The following is a 13340-nucleotide window of genomic DNA, read 5'->3' on the forward strand; positions in this document are numbered from 1 at the left end:
ACTCAAAAAATGACTGCCTTTCTTAACAAGAAATATAAAAATTCTAAAAGAGGGTAAAAATCTTAAAATTCCCCGAATAGTTCTTCAGAACAAACTTCTTAAATCTGTGTTTCAAGTCAGTGAGAAATACCTCAGCATTCCGAAAGACCTTGAGCATGTCAGCATCAAAAGCCTCCACTGTTTTATAATAACCAATGAGGATCTGCTTCTCTATGGTAGAAAGATCTAGGGGATCAGAGATCTTCTCATAGTACTCAGCATTCCTGGAACAGAAAGCCAGGTGTCAGTCTGGTACAGTTGGTACTTTAAAAAAGAAATTCAGATGATTCCCACATATGTGACTTACTTCTTCTTTGGGGGGAGGTTCAAAAGTGGTGCTGCCAATGCATGTTGGGAAGAATCTGCAGGAGAATACAAGGTTTAGCAGAAGGGCTAAATGATACAAGAGAAACAAGTATTAACTCATAAATGAAAAAGTAGAATCTTCAAAATTAACAGTTAGAAAAAAAAATATTGTGCTATGACAAATGCAAATATTTTTTAGAAATGGGGGTAAAGGCAGGGATCAGAAGGTACTTTCAGAATTACTTGGAATATAAAAGATATAGCATATATGCTTGAAATATAACACTATGTTTGATGGGTAATGAGAAAAATTTTCAATAAGAATGAGAGATGGGAACTTATGTAGGTAGGCTGCTTGGTGCAAATTTCAGCTCAATAAATTATGACAGCAAAGATCATCTCATTCAAAAATGTCTTCTAGCTCTCACTAATATTACTCCATTGTTTTGAATTCAATTAAATTCTAGGTAATGAATAATTTAGTACTGTAAATATTTTCTGGAATCCTTTTGTTCATAATAGTTACTTTGTATTATAAAAACGGAAGTCATGCGGTGGGGCTTCTTCTCAGTGCTACCTTATTTCCTTTCTAGCAACTTACTATATAAGGTATAGAAAAAAGCCTATTGTTTCATACTCAGAATATAATGGACATTAGATGTACTACAGTTTCAGTCTATGGCCATACCACCCTGAACACTCCCGATCTCATCTGATCTCAGAAGCTAAGCAGGGTCAGGCTTGGTTAGTACTTGGATGGGAGATGTACTACAGTTTCACATTAGACCACATGGGGCTGGTTGAAAATGCAGACTGTGACCTTTTGGGAACGGAAAGGGTATAGGTGCCACAAAATTTTACATTTTCGGACAGATTGGTCCTCCTTCCTTCTCTATGATCTTAGGTTAACAAAACTGTAAAAAGATACTCAAATATGAAAAGTACAGAAAGAAAAGAGAAAAAAATTCTCCAGAATTTGTTTATCCTCAATTGAGAATATTTTTTGATTGATTTTTAGAAAGAGTGGAAGGAAGGGGGAGAGACACAAAGAGAGAAACATCGATGTGAGACACACACTGATTGGTTGCTAGGGCCAGGAATCGAGCCTGCAACCAAAGTATGTTCCCTTGACCGGAATCAAACCCATAGGCCAATGCTCTTTCCACTGAGCAAAACAGACCAGGAGCAGAATTTAGGGGAAAGACCAGCCAAAACTGACAGTAAAAGCTGCAATTATTTGTTAAAATATTTTATTTTAAATACCTCCAAATTTTCTGGTCATAAAAAGTCATGTACATTACCAAACTACCTACCCAAAATTAATACCTCTCTTCTTTCTCAACCTTAGCCCCAACACATATCCAAAAGATGTGTCTTCAAGTTGGTCCGAAGGTTGTGGGTTATTGTTAAGCTGATTAACAAAAGATGTGTCTTCAAAGAGAAATGTGGTAGGGTAAAAATATTTGCATGAAAACTTAAAAATATATTTTTGTTGATTTCAGAGAGGAATGGAGATAGAAATTATCAATTATGAGGAAGAATCATTGATTGGCTGCCTCCTGAATGCCCCACATTGGAGATTGAGCCCACAACCTGGGGATGTGCCATGACCAGGATATGAACCATGACCTTCTGGTTTATAGATTGACACTCAACCACTGAGCCACGCTGGCTGGGCTAAAAAATCTTGAAGTACCGTAATTTTTTTTTTTTTTTTTTTTTAATGTAGGGCCTGTAATCCCTCCAAAATATATACAAAATTATGTACATGCATTTTTTCTAGGGAAAGAGTGCATAGCTTTTCTGAGATTCTCAAAAATATCTGTCAAAACAAAAAAGGTTAAGAACCACTGATGCCATATGTTCATACTATTTTTTTTTAAATATTAATACTAGAGGAGGCCAAGTGCGCAAAATTCATGCATAGGGGTGGGGGTGGGGAGCGGCCTGCACCCTCTCGAAATCTGGGATCCCTTGGGGGATGTTCCACTTTTGGTTTAGGCCCAATCCCGAAAGGATCTCTGTGGGATCAGGCCTAAACTGGAAGTTGGACATCCCTCTTACAATCCAGGACTGCTGGCTCCTAACCGCTCGCCTACCTGCCTGCCTGATTGCCCCTAACCACTCTGCCTGCCTGCCTGATCACCCCTAACTCCTCTGCCTGATCACCCCCCACCACCTCTGCCTCAGCCCCCGCCACAGCTTCATCCAGAAGGTCATTTGGTTGCCTGGTCTAATTAGCATATTATGCTTTTATTATTATAGATTTCACTGTTCATTCAGGAAAATTTTATCCAAGATAGAGACCTGCTTCTAAGCCATAGCTTAAAAAAAAAAGTGATTTCTAAATATAATACTTATGGTAAATCTAATAAATACAAAAAAATTGACTTATAAGATCTAGGGAATTTAAAAACAATTCCCAAAGACTATAATCAGTCCTGTAATTCTATACTCTGACAAAAGGAAGAACTAAATATACCTCCTAATTTCCTAATCCTAAATTGTCACTTATTCTTGGTCTTGGTTGTTTCAAGTGAGGATCAGTGGTATGACTTTTAAAAAAAGCTAAGAAGAAGGAATGTGGGGTGGTTACGGTCACCTTTATAAGAGATGATACCATCACAGATCTCTTTGAAGATCTGGGCGAGGCGGGCTGCTCGAGCCACTTCAATGTTTTCCTCTGCCGCTGCCAGCCGCCTTGTTCGAACAGATCGGGCTGTCTGCAGGGCGGAGAACTGGGTCATGAAGACGTCTGGAAGAAGAAAGTGAACATTAGCTTCAGGAAAAGAGGAGCTGTAAGTGGCTTTCTCTTCCCCAGTGATTTTCTGCTCTTGCTCAATTTTTGTTGAAGTGATTAATGGAAGTCATAAGAGTTTTCTTTCCTCCTTACAGGAAAATCAGAAAACAATGAAGTTTACCAGAGAGACAGATGCTGCAAGTTAGAGGGAGCTTATTTTAGTAGCCAAATGCTACATAGTGGAGTAGTTGAAAGTCGGAGCTTCAAAATGAGTCTGTGTTGTTACTGTGGCTTCCCTACTAATTAGATTATGATCTTGGGTAAGTTACTTAGACGCTCTGTATCTCAGTTTCTTAACTGTGAAATGGGAATAGCGGGAGTATTTTCCTCATGAGGTAATTATGCCGATGAAATAAAAACCTTTTTAATGTGTCTAGCTCAGTGCCTGACCTATGAAAGACTCAGGAAATTATTATTATTACCAGAAGATTTGAACTAATTGAATAATAAACTTAGAGAATTTATGCCCATCAAATCACTAAGAGGATAGAAAATTTGGGGCAAATTTCTATCTAGTCCCTAGCTTATCAATATCCCTCATGTACAATGCAGAATGCCTGTACTTTCTGAGGGAAATAAAATAAGAGCATGAACTTTTGAACACTATTTTCAGTTAGAAAGAGTATTTAGACATGCTAATTTGGTTTGTGTATATAATACTATCTAAATGGGGGGGAGGGGGAAAGCAAAAAGTCTTCAAATTAACACTGGTGTCATTTTCCTCTACTTCTGTCCTCACTATTTACCCTGTCTGCAAGGTATTTCCCAGGTAGGAAAGAAGACAAAGGCCCCACCACCTCTATCTCATGTGTAGTGACTGTCAGGCTGTAGGTGATGCCGGGAGGTGGCGGAAGGGGGCTTCTTCCTATTTCCCACAGTAGAAACAGGAAGGTGGGGAGCTGGGAGGGACAGGCTATTGTTGATTGGTATTAATATGCTTGGATCTTAACTTTTTTGGAACAGACTAAAAGGAATGTCTGAACAGACTGTTTGAAAGTAACAAGTATAATTACTTTGAGATAACCTTTTGGAATTAGCAGAAACTTTTTCAGTCCTTACCAGACTTGATGTTCCCATCATCTCGGCAGATGCCATTCCAGCGGGAATATAATGATGCTGAGTGAATATTATCACTGGTGTGCTTTACTTCCTCCTGTTTCTGCCGAATCTTCTCCCAGTTTCGGACCAAGAACACATGATGCTTTAATACAAAGTTCCTGCAAGGAAAGAAAAAAGTAGTTCTTTTATTCATTAATTCAATAAGCATTTATTACATGTCTGTTCTATGTAAGCCACTATTAAGATGTTATAAATGGCCGAAACCGGTGTGGCTCAGTGGATAGAGCGTCGGTTTGTGGACTGAAGGGTCCCAGGTTCAATTCTGGTCAAGGGCATGTACCTTGGTTGCAGGCACATCCCCAGTGGGGGTGTGTGCAGGAGGCAGCTGATTAATGTTTCTCTCTCATCGATGTTTCCAGCTCTCTATCCCTCTCCCTTTCTCTCTGTAAAAAATCAATAAAATATATTTAAAACAAAAAAAAGCAAGACAAAATTTAAAATTTTTTTTTAAAAAAAGAAAGATGTTATAAATGAATACTTATCAGTGAATTCAGCCTTTAAAAAGAGAATTATATATGGGAAAACATTATTCAGGTTTGCATCCTAAATTTTTTTCACATAACATTTCCTATGTTATTTATTGATAATCCTGAGGACTTAAAGGCTACAAAAATTTTGGCAATGGAAACAACCTGATTCGAAGGTAGAACTTAATGGAGTATTTGTACAAATTCTAAAGAAAGTTATCCAGATAAAGTACAGGCTTAGGATTAACTCTGAGAAGGAGAACTGGCAGATATAGGCAAAGATATTTAGGATGGATATGCACTGGGCAAACGATGCTAGAAGCAATACCTCCACATGGATCTAAATGTAAATGAGTTACATGTATCTTGATTGACCCTACATATGATTTTGATGATTCCATTATTTGATTTTTACCCTAGTATACATATAATACAATGTTACCTTGAATAAATCTCAAATATGGGTCTGTGTAATGGAGATTAGGCCAATTTTATAGTTCCTGACTTTGGCTGCACATTGAAATCACTCGGGAAGCTTTAAAAATTACTGATGTCTGGATTTCATCTCTGAAAATTCTGGTTTAAGTGATCCTGGGTGTGGCCTGGGCATCAAAAGCGTTTTTTTTGTTGTTTTTTTTTAATTGATTTTAGAAAAGGAGGGAGGAAGGGAAAGAGAGAGGGGGACAGAGACACACACAATAATTAGCTGCCTCCAGAAAGAGCCCCCCCAAACAGGGATAGAACCTGCAACCCAGGTATGTGCCCTTGACCTTCCAGTGTAGTAGATGATGCTCCTACCAACTGAGTTACACTGACTAGGGCCATCAAAAGTTTTTATTTATTTATTTATTTATTTATTTATTTATTTATTTATTTATTTAATATATTTTATTGATTTTTTACAAGAGGAAGGGAGAGGGATAGAGAGCCAGAAACATCGATGAGAGAGAAACATCGACCAGCCGCCTCCTGCACACCCCCAACCGGGGATGTGCCCGTAACCAATGTACATGCCCTTGACTGGAATTGAACCTGGGACCCTTCAGTCCACAGACCGACGCTCTATCCACTGAGCCAAATCGGTTTCGGCCCATCAAAAGTTTTTAAAGCCCTTAGGCTAACATGCAGCTCAAGTAGAGAACCACTGGATTAGGTATCTGTTTCAATGAAGTTTAAAATTTTTATGACAAAGTGAAATATAATAAAAGGGGCTAAAATTATAGTAAAATTTTAAGTAAGGATGAACTTTCTAAGATATTAAAGTGTGTAGTGAGGGGAAATATAGAATATCTTGAAAAATATGAAATATTCACATTGTTCACCTCTGACATGAACAAATGCTTGAATACAAGGAAGAGTAAAAAGGACCACTAAAGATCCTTTTGACTGCTGTTAATATATCAACTAAGTATGGATTCCTCTGGCAGACTGGTGAAGCCCATATAACCCTGCTCTGCACAATGTTTTAAAAGCATTTTAAAAATTAATTTAAAAACTTAAATAATTTTAATACACAGAATTAAAAGAAAACTAAATATACTGCAATACAGTTTTCAGAATATTTTAAACATTAATTTTTAACACATGACAAGATCTAGTTGTAGGTTTAACTACTACAGTAATTTTAAGGCAGAGATAAACCTGAGTGATATTTTGAGACATTTGTAACACCTATAACATATGAAAATGAATATTGGTGGCAAAACTCATGGAAACTGCGCGCGCGCGCACACACACACACACACACACTTTTTTGTTGTTGTTGCCTAAAGTCATATTTAAAGGTCATGCTAAATTTCAGTTAGAAAGTAGGGAAATAAAGACACAATTCCCCCCCACCCCCAAGTTCACAGACCCCTTGAATACTTATTCAAATATACAACTGCTCAATAATCGAACAAGCAAATCACATAATTTACAGAGCTTAGGGGAAAAAATCTACTTTTACCTCTCTCGATTGGACATGGGCTTCATCTGTAATTGGGGGGCCAGTCTTGTTGGAGTGTTCATGTTTTCACTGGGTTCCTCAGAGAGGTGTCCTCTCTGAAAGAGAGATGGATCAGAATGCAGAGGGGCAAAAAGGTCAATCAGAAATCACCTCAAAGAATATTAAAACCACTCTGAAGATGCCACCCTTTGGTATTTCCCTTATTTCAGTAATTGCCTCTGAGGAAAGCCATGAGATCATTATTCACCCTTTTTTTCAGCTTGTGCTTAGATTTCCTCTTTTCTTTTGACCGTCCAGACTTTTTATGTGTGGCTATAGAGTGGTGGCTGCTTTTGCTGCTGGTGAGTCCATTCATACGTTGACTCTTGCCACCGATGATTCCTCGACATTTCTCAAAGCCACACTTACACAGTTGCTTTGAAAGGAAAGAGAATAATGCTTTTAGGCTATAAGTTCAAATAGGATGCCAGAGCATACCCAACAATAAGTTTGAATGAAGAAATTTTCACATAGAGGAAAACAACTAATTGAGAATGAAGTGGACTTCCACAATACTTGAAAGAAAAGACTAAATATTGGAAAAAAACTTCACCAGAATAGTTAAGAACTGACTGGAGACCAAAAATGATTGGGCAATCTCTTCCTAAGGAGTTCTGAAAGAATAACATAGACCTGTGTATCCTAGATAAGTGGAGCTAAGAGTGAAAAACTGCTTTCTCCACTGTACTTCTTAATGGCTACAGCTCAGTAATGTTTACTGAAGGCCTGTTATACAGAACACTGTGACAAAGTTCAACCTCCCTTTTGGATTTACTATTCTTACCCGTTTTAAAGAAAACATTTTTATTGATTTCAGAGAGGAAGGGAGAGGGATAGAAACATCAATGATGAGAGAGAATCACTTGATCAGTTGCCTCCTGCCCACCCCCCACTAGGGGCTGAGCCCACAACCTCGGCATGTGCTCTGACTGGGAATCAAACGGTGACCTCTTGGTTCATAGTTCGATGCTCAACCACTGAACTACACTGGCTGGCATATTCTTACCTGTTTTTCAACATTAAAGGAATGAAAGTTGTAATCATAAGTGAGTTCTGTACCAGCCGGCATATCTTTAAGAGCATACAGTCCAATCCGGTATACTCCATTAACAGACCTATAAGAAAGGACAAAAGTTAAAGGTAGAGAGATTCACTTGTTTTTATATCTCATGGTGACAAATTCAGTGGCCAAATGCTGAATGAGCTGTTATGAGACAAACCATGTAACAGTATGTAGGACGAAGCAAGCAGTAAATAAATACTAGATGTCTTATATTTATGACATTTTCTACCAACTGGGGCCAGATATTGAATCTGCAACTCATACATGGCCTTCACTGGGAATCAAACCCAAGGCTCCTCGGAGCATAGGCCGACTGAGTAGTTAGGGTGAAGTGAAGGAATAGCAGAGGCGTAGTCTTTGCCTGAAGGATCTGGGAAATGCCTAAGCTGCTTTGTGTAAGCTGACTGACACTGTGGAACGATCAATCTCTGGATATCCTCAATGCCTTCTGTTCCGTGGGATTCTTGGTTTCCCCATCCCCTCTTCCTTACCATTTCTGCATTTCACAGTTTGGGTCACAGCTGTGGTTGATGAATCGAGCCTCATTTCCCATGCGGTAACTGTCAATCACCATTCCGCTATCCAGGTTCAGACAATAGTGGTCACTGTGATTATGATACTGCTCAATCATCCTGTTTCTGAAAAGGAGAAAGATTATTGAAAGCCACTTAATGATTATATTGAACGTAAATTTCAAATCTTCCATTTTCCATTCTAATTGGATACCTTTACCATTTTACTATCACCAATTACCTGAATTCCTGTTCACTGACAACCTCTCCTAGGTATTCAATGATGAACTGCCCAGCTTTTAGGGGTTCTTTGGTTCTGATTCCCCAACCTTTTTCCTCAGCTCGAAATCGTTCTAGACATTGCACCCACTCATGCCTCTGTATCCTCTGGTTACAGCACTGCTCACCACAGGGGCAAGTGTTGGGGGAACACTCAGCAAAGATCATTCTAGAAAGAAAAGTAGTAATTATATTCAATTAACTTCATATGTCTATATAAACCCATTTTATGTTTTATATGAATTCTTAAAATGAATACACCAAATTATTTTAACAAGGTTAGATTGGCTAACAAGGTTAACAAGTAATAATCTAGAACTTAAAAAGTAATAACACTTTAAATTTTCAAACCAAGTTGTAAACACCAAATGCTCCTTGTAAATTATTAAGCTAATTGTCCACTTAGCATCCTGGGTAAAAGTTCTTATTTAGCTCTGTGCTAAGATTAAATGAACTAACTGCAACCCACAGAGAAATTACTAGTTTCATGATTATACTGCATACTTGTTTTGAAGTAGTTCATGGCCATTTATAGATTTTTAAAAAACTGTAGTAAAATACACACAAAATTTACCATCAATATCACTTTTAAATGTACTAATAAACATCAGTACATTCACATTTAAAAAAAAATATTTTTTTTATTGATTTTGTACAGAGAGGAAGGGAAAGGGAAAGAGTTAGAAACATAAATGAGAGAGAAACATCAATCAGCTGCCTCCTGCACATCCCCTATAACCAAGGTACATGCCCTTGAATGGAATCGAACCTAGGACCCTTGAGTCTGCAGGCTGACGCTCTATTCACTGAGCCAAACCGGTTAGGGCTCACATTGTTTTTAAAAAAAATAGGAATCCTGCCGGAACTGGTTTGGCTCAGTGGATAGAGCGTCGGCCTGTGGACCGAAAGGTCCCAGGTTCGATTCCAGTCAAGGGCATGTACCTTGGTTGCGGGCACATCCCCAGTGGGGGGTGTGCAAGAGGCAGCTGATCGATGACTCTCTCTCATCGATGTTTCTAACTCTCTATCCCTCTCTTCCTCTCTGTGAAAAATCAATAAAATATATTTAAAAAAAAAAAAAGGAATCCACATTTCATTACTGTAAATGACATTTCCACATTGGAAATAACATTAGCAGTCTATATAATTAGCTAACCTATAATTTGGAGTGAATAAACAAGTAAAAAATTTTGAACACAGTAGGTGGACACTGCTTTCCTTTTTAAATTTCTAGGATCTTTAATAGAAGCCTTTTAGTTGTTTTATTGTTTGGAATCCCAGAATGGCTATTTAGCATGAATAAGGGAGGACCAAGAATATATTGGTAAATCAAAATATATTATGTTTATAATCATAACTTATAAATCTTGTACAGAAAGTATTTAATACTTTAGAATTTAAAGTATTTTCAGAGTCATTTCATTTATTCTTCCAAAAAATATTATCCTTAATCTAAAGGGCAATTAGTACAGTGTCAAATCACATAAATGAGCAGTAAGCAAAGAAAGTATCCATTGAATTATTCAACTTAAGACAATCAACTTAACTTGTGAAAAAAACACTGCCTTACTGTCAAATTCATCACCTTTATTCTTTCTTTTGCTGACTTCTTTGCTGTAAGAATATTGTTGAACACCTCTCCTGAAAATGCCCTTTTTGTGGGTTTTGTTGATACTTTATGATAATGGATTTCCCACTTCTCTTATTCTTTGTTCATCTTTTCTTTAGAGGGCTCATTTATTTTTGTGGTTTCAATTATAACTCCATTCGTAATACTGTACACCTTTATTTCCATATTTCATAACACACACAACAATATAGTTCAGATGGACAAAATAACTAATAAAACATAAATATAACATAGTGTTGAGAGGAAAGAGACTTCAATTTAAAAAATATCTGCCAAAGAACAATCATTCAGAGGTTGGTAAAAATCTGTGTTTTCTAGAGTTGAAGGCACTGAAATATATTCCCTTTGTTTTTATAAATAACCAAGATAAGCCCTTTAATTATATAAAAAGTAAAACATGTTTCTATACATTGTGCCTGAAAACAAAACTGTAAATTTACCAAAATCTGAAAGTAGATGCTGCATGTTAAGATTTGAAGATTTTGAAGTTTACAATGATGTGTGTGAGGTACAATTTCACAGCTGGCATGCTGGTTCCCCCAGCCGTGAGAACAACGGACTAGAGACCAGTTCCTGGGCAGGTGCCTTTCCCCAGGAAAATGATATAGAACAGGAAATATTGATATGAATTTCAATATTTATAGCAATCTTTGTTTTGCTATAAATTTGCTTATGTTACCAAAACCATCAAATATATTTTCATCCTTTTGCCTCTATTAGATATTTCCATTTTGAAATCTCATTGTCATTTTAAAATCAATGGTTCAAAATGAAAATAATAATTTTCATTGTATCTCCAAACAAGTCCAATTCTATACTTTCTATCTCTGACAATAGTGTTACTATTTCTTGTTGCTATCATTGACTCAATTCTCATGTGTAACTGCTATATACTAATGGTTTACTAACCCCCTCTCCCCACTAAATATACCATGCCTTTCTTATTTCTCACTGCCACCATAAACTTTACTCCCTCATTATGGCTACCATATATAGAGATCTAGGAAGGTTTCCAGAACTGTGCTTAAAACTTTATAAACATTGATTCATACAATTCTCACAAACTCATCATAAAAGGTATTAGTTTTATTAGAGGGGCTAAATAATGTTCTTCAGGTCTAATAAATAACAAGATTTAAACCTGGGCATGTAAGACTCTAAATATCATTTTTTTTTTCTGTTACTGTATTCATCCCACATTTGAGCTAAATGTTTATGTGCTCCCAAAATTCATAGTTGAAGACCTAGCCCCAATGTGATGATATTTAGAAGTAGTGCCTTTGAGAGGAAAACAGGTTTGTATTAGGTAATGAGGGTGGGGACTTCATGATGGGATTAGTGCCCCTGTTAAAAAGGCACTGTCTACGAGCATGCAGTGAGGAAAGGCCATGTAAGTGTGCAAGGAGAAGGCAGCTGTCTGTAAGCCAGGAAGTGGATCCTCACCAGACATCCAATCTACTGGCATCTTGACCATCTACTTCACAGCCTCCTAAACTGTGGGGAATAAAGTTCTGTTGTTTAAGCTACCCAGTCTATGGTATTTTGGTATAATAGCCCCAGCTGACTAAAACATTTCATTAATTGTTTTAAATACCGATGTGCAATTTCTTGAAGCAAAACCAAGAGCATATTTAACTTTTCCCTTCAACTGAAGTATCGTCTAGATTGTAAAGCCTATGTTTTTAAAGGAACCTGTTTAGTAGAGTACCTATTGAGGCAGTCATCCACACAGCCCTTCCTGGCGTCATCCTCTGGCTTCTTACAGTTACAGGTGGTAGCCTCATAACCAGAAAGGGGTTTGACATCAACGTAGACATCTTGAAAGAAGAAAGTAAAGAACAGTTTGTGTACATACAGGATAATTTTTAAAGTGTCGGACCAAGAGGAACACTGATGATATGGAGACAGAAAAAATAGTTCCCAAATTACTCACTTGAACGAATTTTTTTATATAGTGGGACATCTGGCTTTTTGTATAGCTAGAAGAAAAAAGAAAAATCTTAATATAGCATTTAACTTCAAATGCCAGATAGCAGCATTAATCACTAAAAATATAGGAAGTTATCTATGTGCTCTGCCTATGGAAATAGCTACAAGACTTTCTGGGCTGGATACATTTAAGGGAAACTCTTGATGTGATCACTTTTTACCCCAAATTAAAAGGTGACTTACTAGATCAGTGTGAGAGATCTAGGTTCAATAGGATAAATATACATATAAAATGGTTTAAAGAAACTTCATTTTGAACAATGTTTTTTTCTTTATTCTCACTCAAGGATATTTTTTCCGCTGATTTTTTTAGAGAGAGTAGAAGGGAGGAAGAGGGCGAGAGAAAGAAACATCAATGTGAGACACATAGAGCCTGGCCAGTGTGGCTCAGTGGTTGAGCACTGACCTATGAGCAAGGAGGGCACATGCCCGGCTTGTGGGCATAATTCCCAGTGGGAGCATGCAGGAGGCAGCTGATCAATGATTCTCTCTCATTGTTGATGTGTTTCTCTCTCTCTCTCTCTCTCTCTCTCTTCTTTCCTCTCTGAAATCAATAAAAAATAAAAAAATAAAATAAAAAAAGAGACATAGCGATTGGTGCCTCCCCCATGGGCCCCAACCAGGGATGGGGAACAAACCAGAAACGCAGGTATATGCCCTTCACTGGGAATCAAACCTGAGACCCTTCAGAGCATGGGCCAAAATGCTAATCATCGAGTTCCACTGCCCAGGGCTGACCTATATATTTCTTCTTCTTTTTCTAAATATTTTTATTGATTTCAAAGAGGAAAGGAGAGGGATAGAGAGGTAGAAACATCAATGATGAGAGAATCACTGATTGGCTGCCTCCTGCACGCCCCACACGGGATCAAGCCTGCAACCTGGGCCTGTGCCCTGGACTGTAACTGAGCCTGGGCCCCCGCAGTCCGCAGGAGGATGCTCTATCCACTGAGCCAAACCGACTAGAGAACTAATGTTTCTTCAGCATGTTGTTGGGTTAACTTAAATGAAAATCACAAACTATAAATCAAAGCTATTTATTTGGATAAATTAAAATTCTATTTGCCCCTATAAAAAAAGAGGAAAACTTGCATAGGGATTGCTTATATCAGGGGTCTTCAAACTACGGCCCGCGGGCCACATGCGGCC

At 37.7% G+C, this 13340-nt stretch overlaps 1 protein-coding gene across 5 annotated transcripts in view; it reads right to left on the reverse strand.

Annotated features, from left to right (window-relative positions):
• ASH1L (ASH1 like histone lysine methyltransferase) overlaps positions 1-13340 on the reverse strand; it is a 93510-nt gene that overhangs the window by 12843 nt on the left and 67327 nt on the right. For all 5 annotated transcript variants that reach the window (XM_084866669.1, XM_084866667.1, XM_084866668.1 and 2 more), the window contains 11 exons: positions 12136-12181; positions 11911-12019; positions 8535-8741; positions 8273-8419; positions 7725-7833; positions 6927-7094; positions 6680-6774; positions 4205-4362; positions 2948-3100; positions 347-401; positions 131-263 (listed from right to left, as the gene is read on the reverse strand). In XM_084866669.1, coding sequence (XP_084722795.1) covers positions 131-263; positions 347-401; positions 2948-3100; positions 4205-4362; positions 6680-6774; positions 6927-7094; positions 7725-7833; positions 8273-8419; positions 8535-8741; positions 11911-12019; positions 12136-12181 — 1380 coding nt within the window. The remainder of the gene's footprint in view (positions 1-130; positions 264-346; positions 402-2947; positions 3101-4204; positions 4363-6679; positions 6775-6926; positions 7095-7724; positions 7834-8272; positions 8420-8534; positions 8742-11910; positions 12020-12135; positions 12182-13340) is intronic.

The sequence above is a fragment of the Pipistrellus hanaki genome (genome assembly GCF_964339955.1).
Source record: "Pipistrellus hanaki genome assembly, chromosome: 18".
NCBI classification, from domain to species: domain Eukaryota; kingdom Metazoa; phylum Chordata; class Mammalia; order Chiroptera; family Vespertilionidae; genus Pipistrellus; species Pipistrellus hanaki.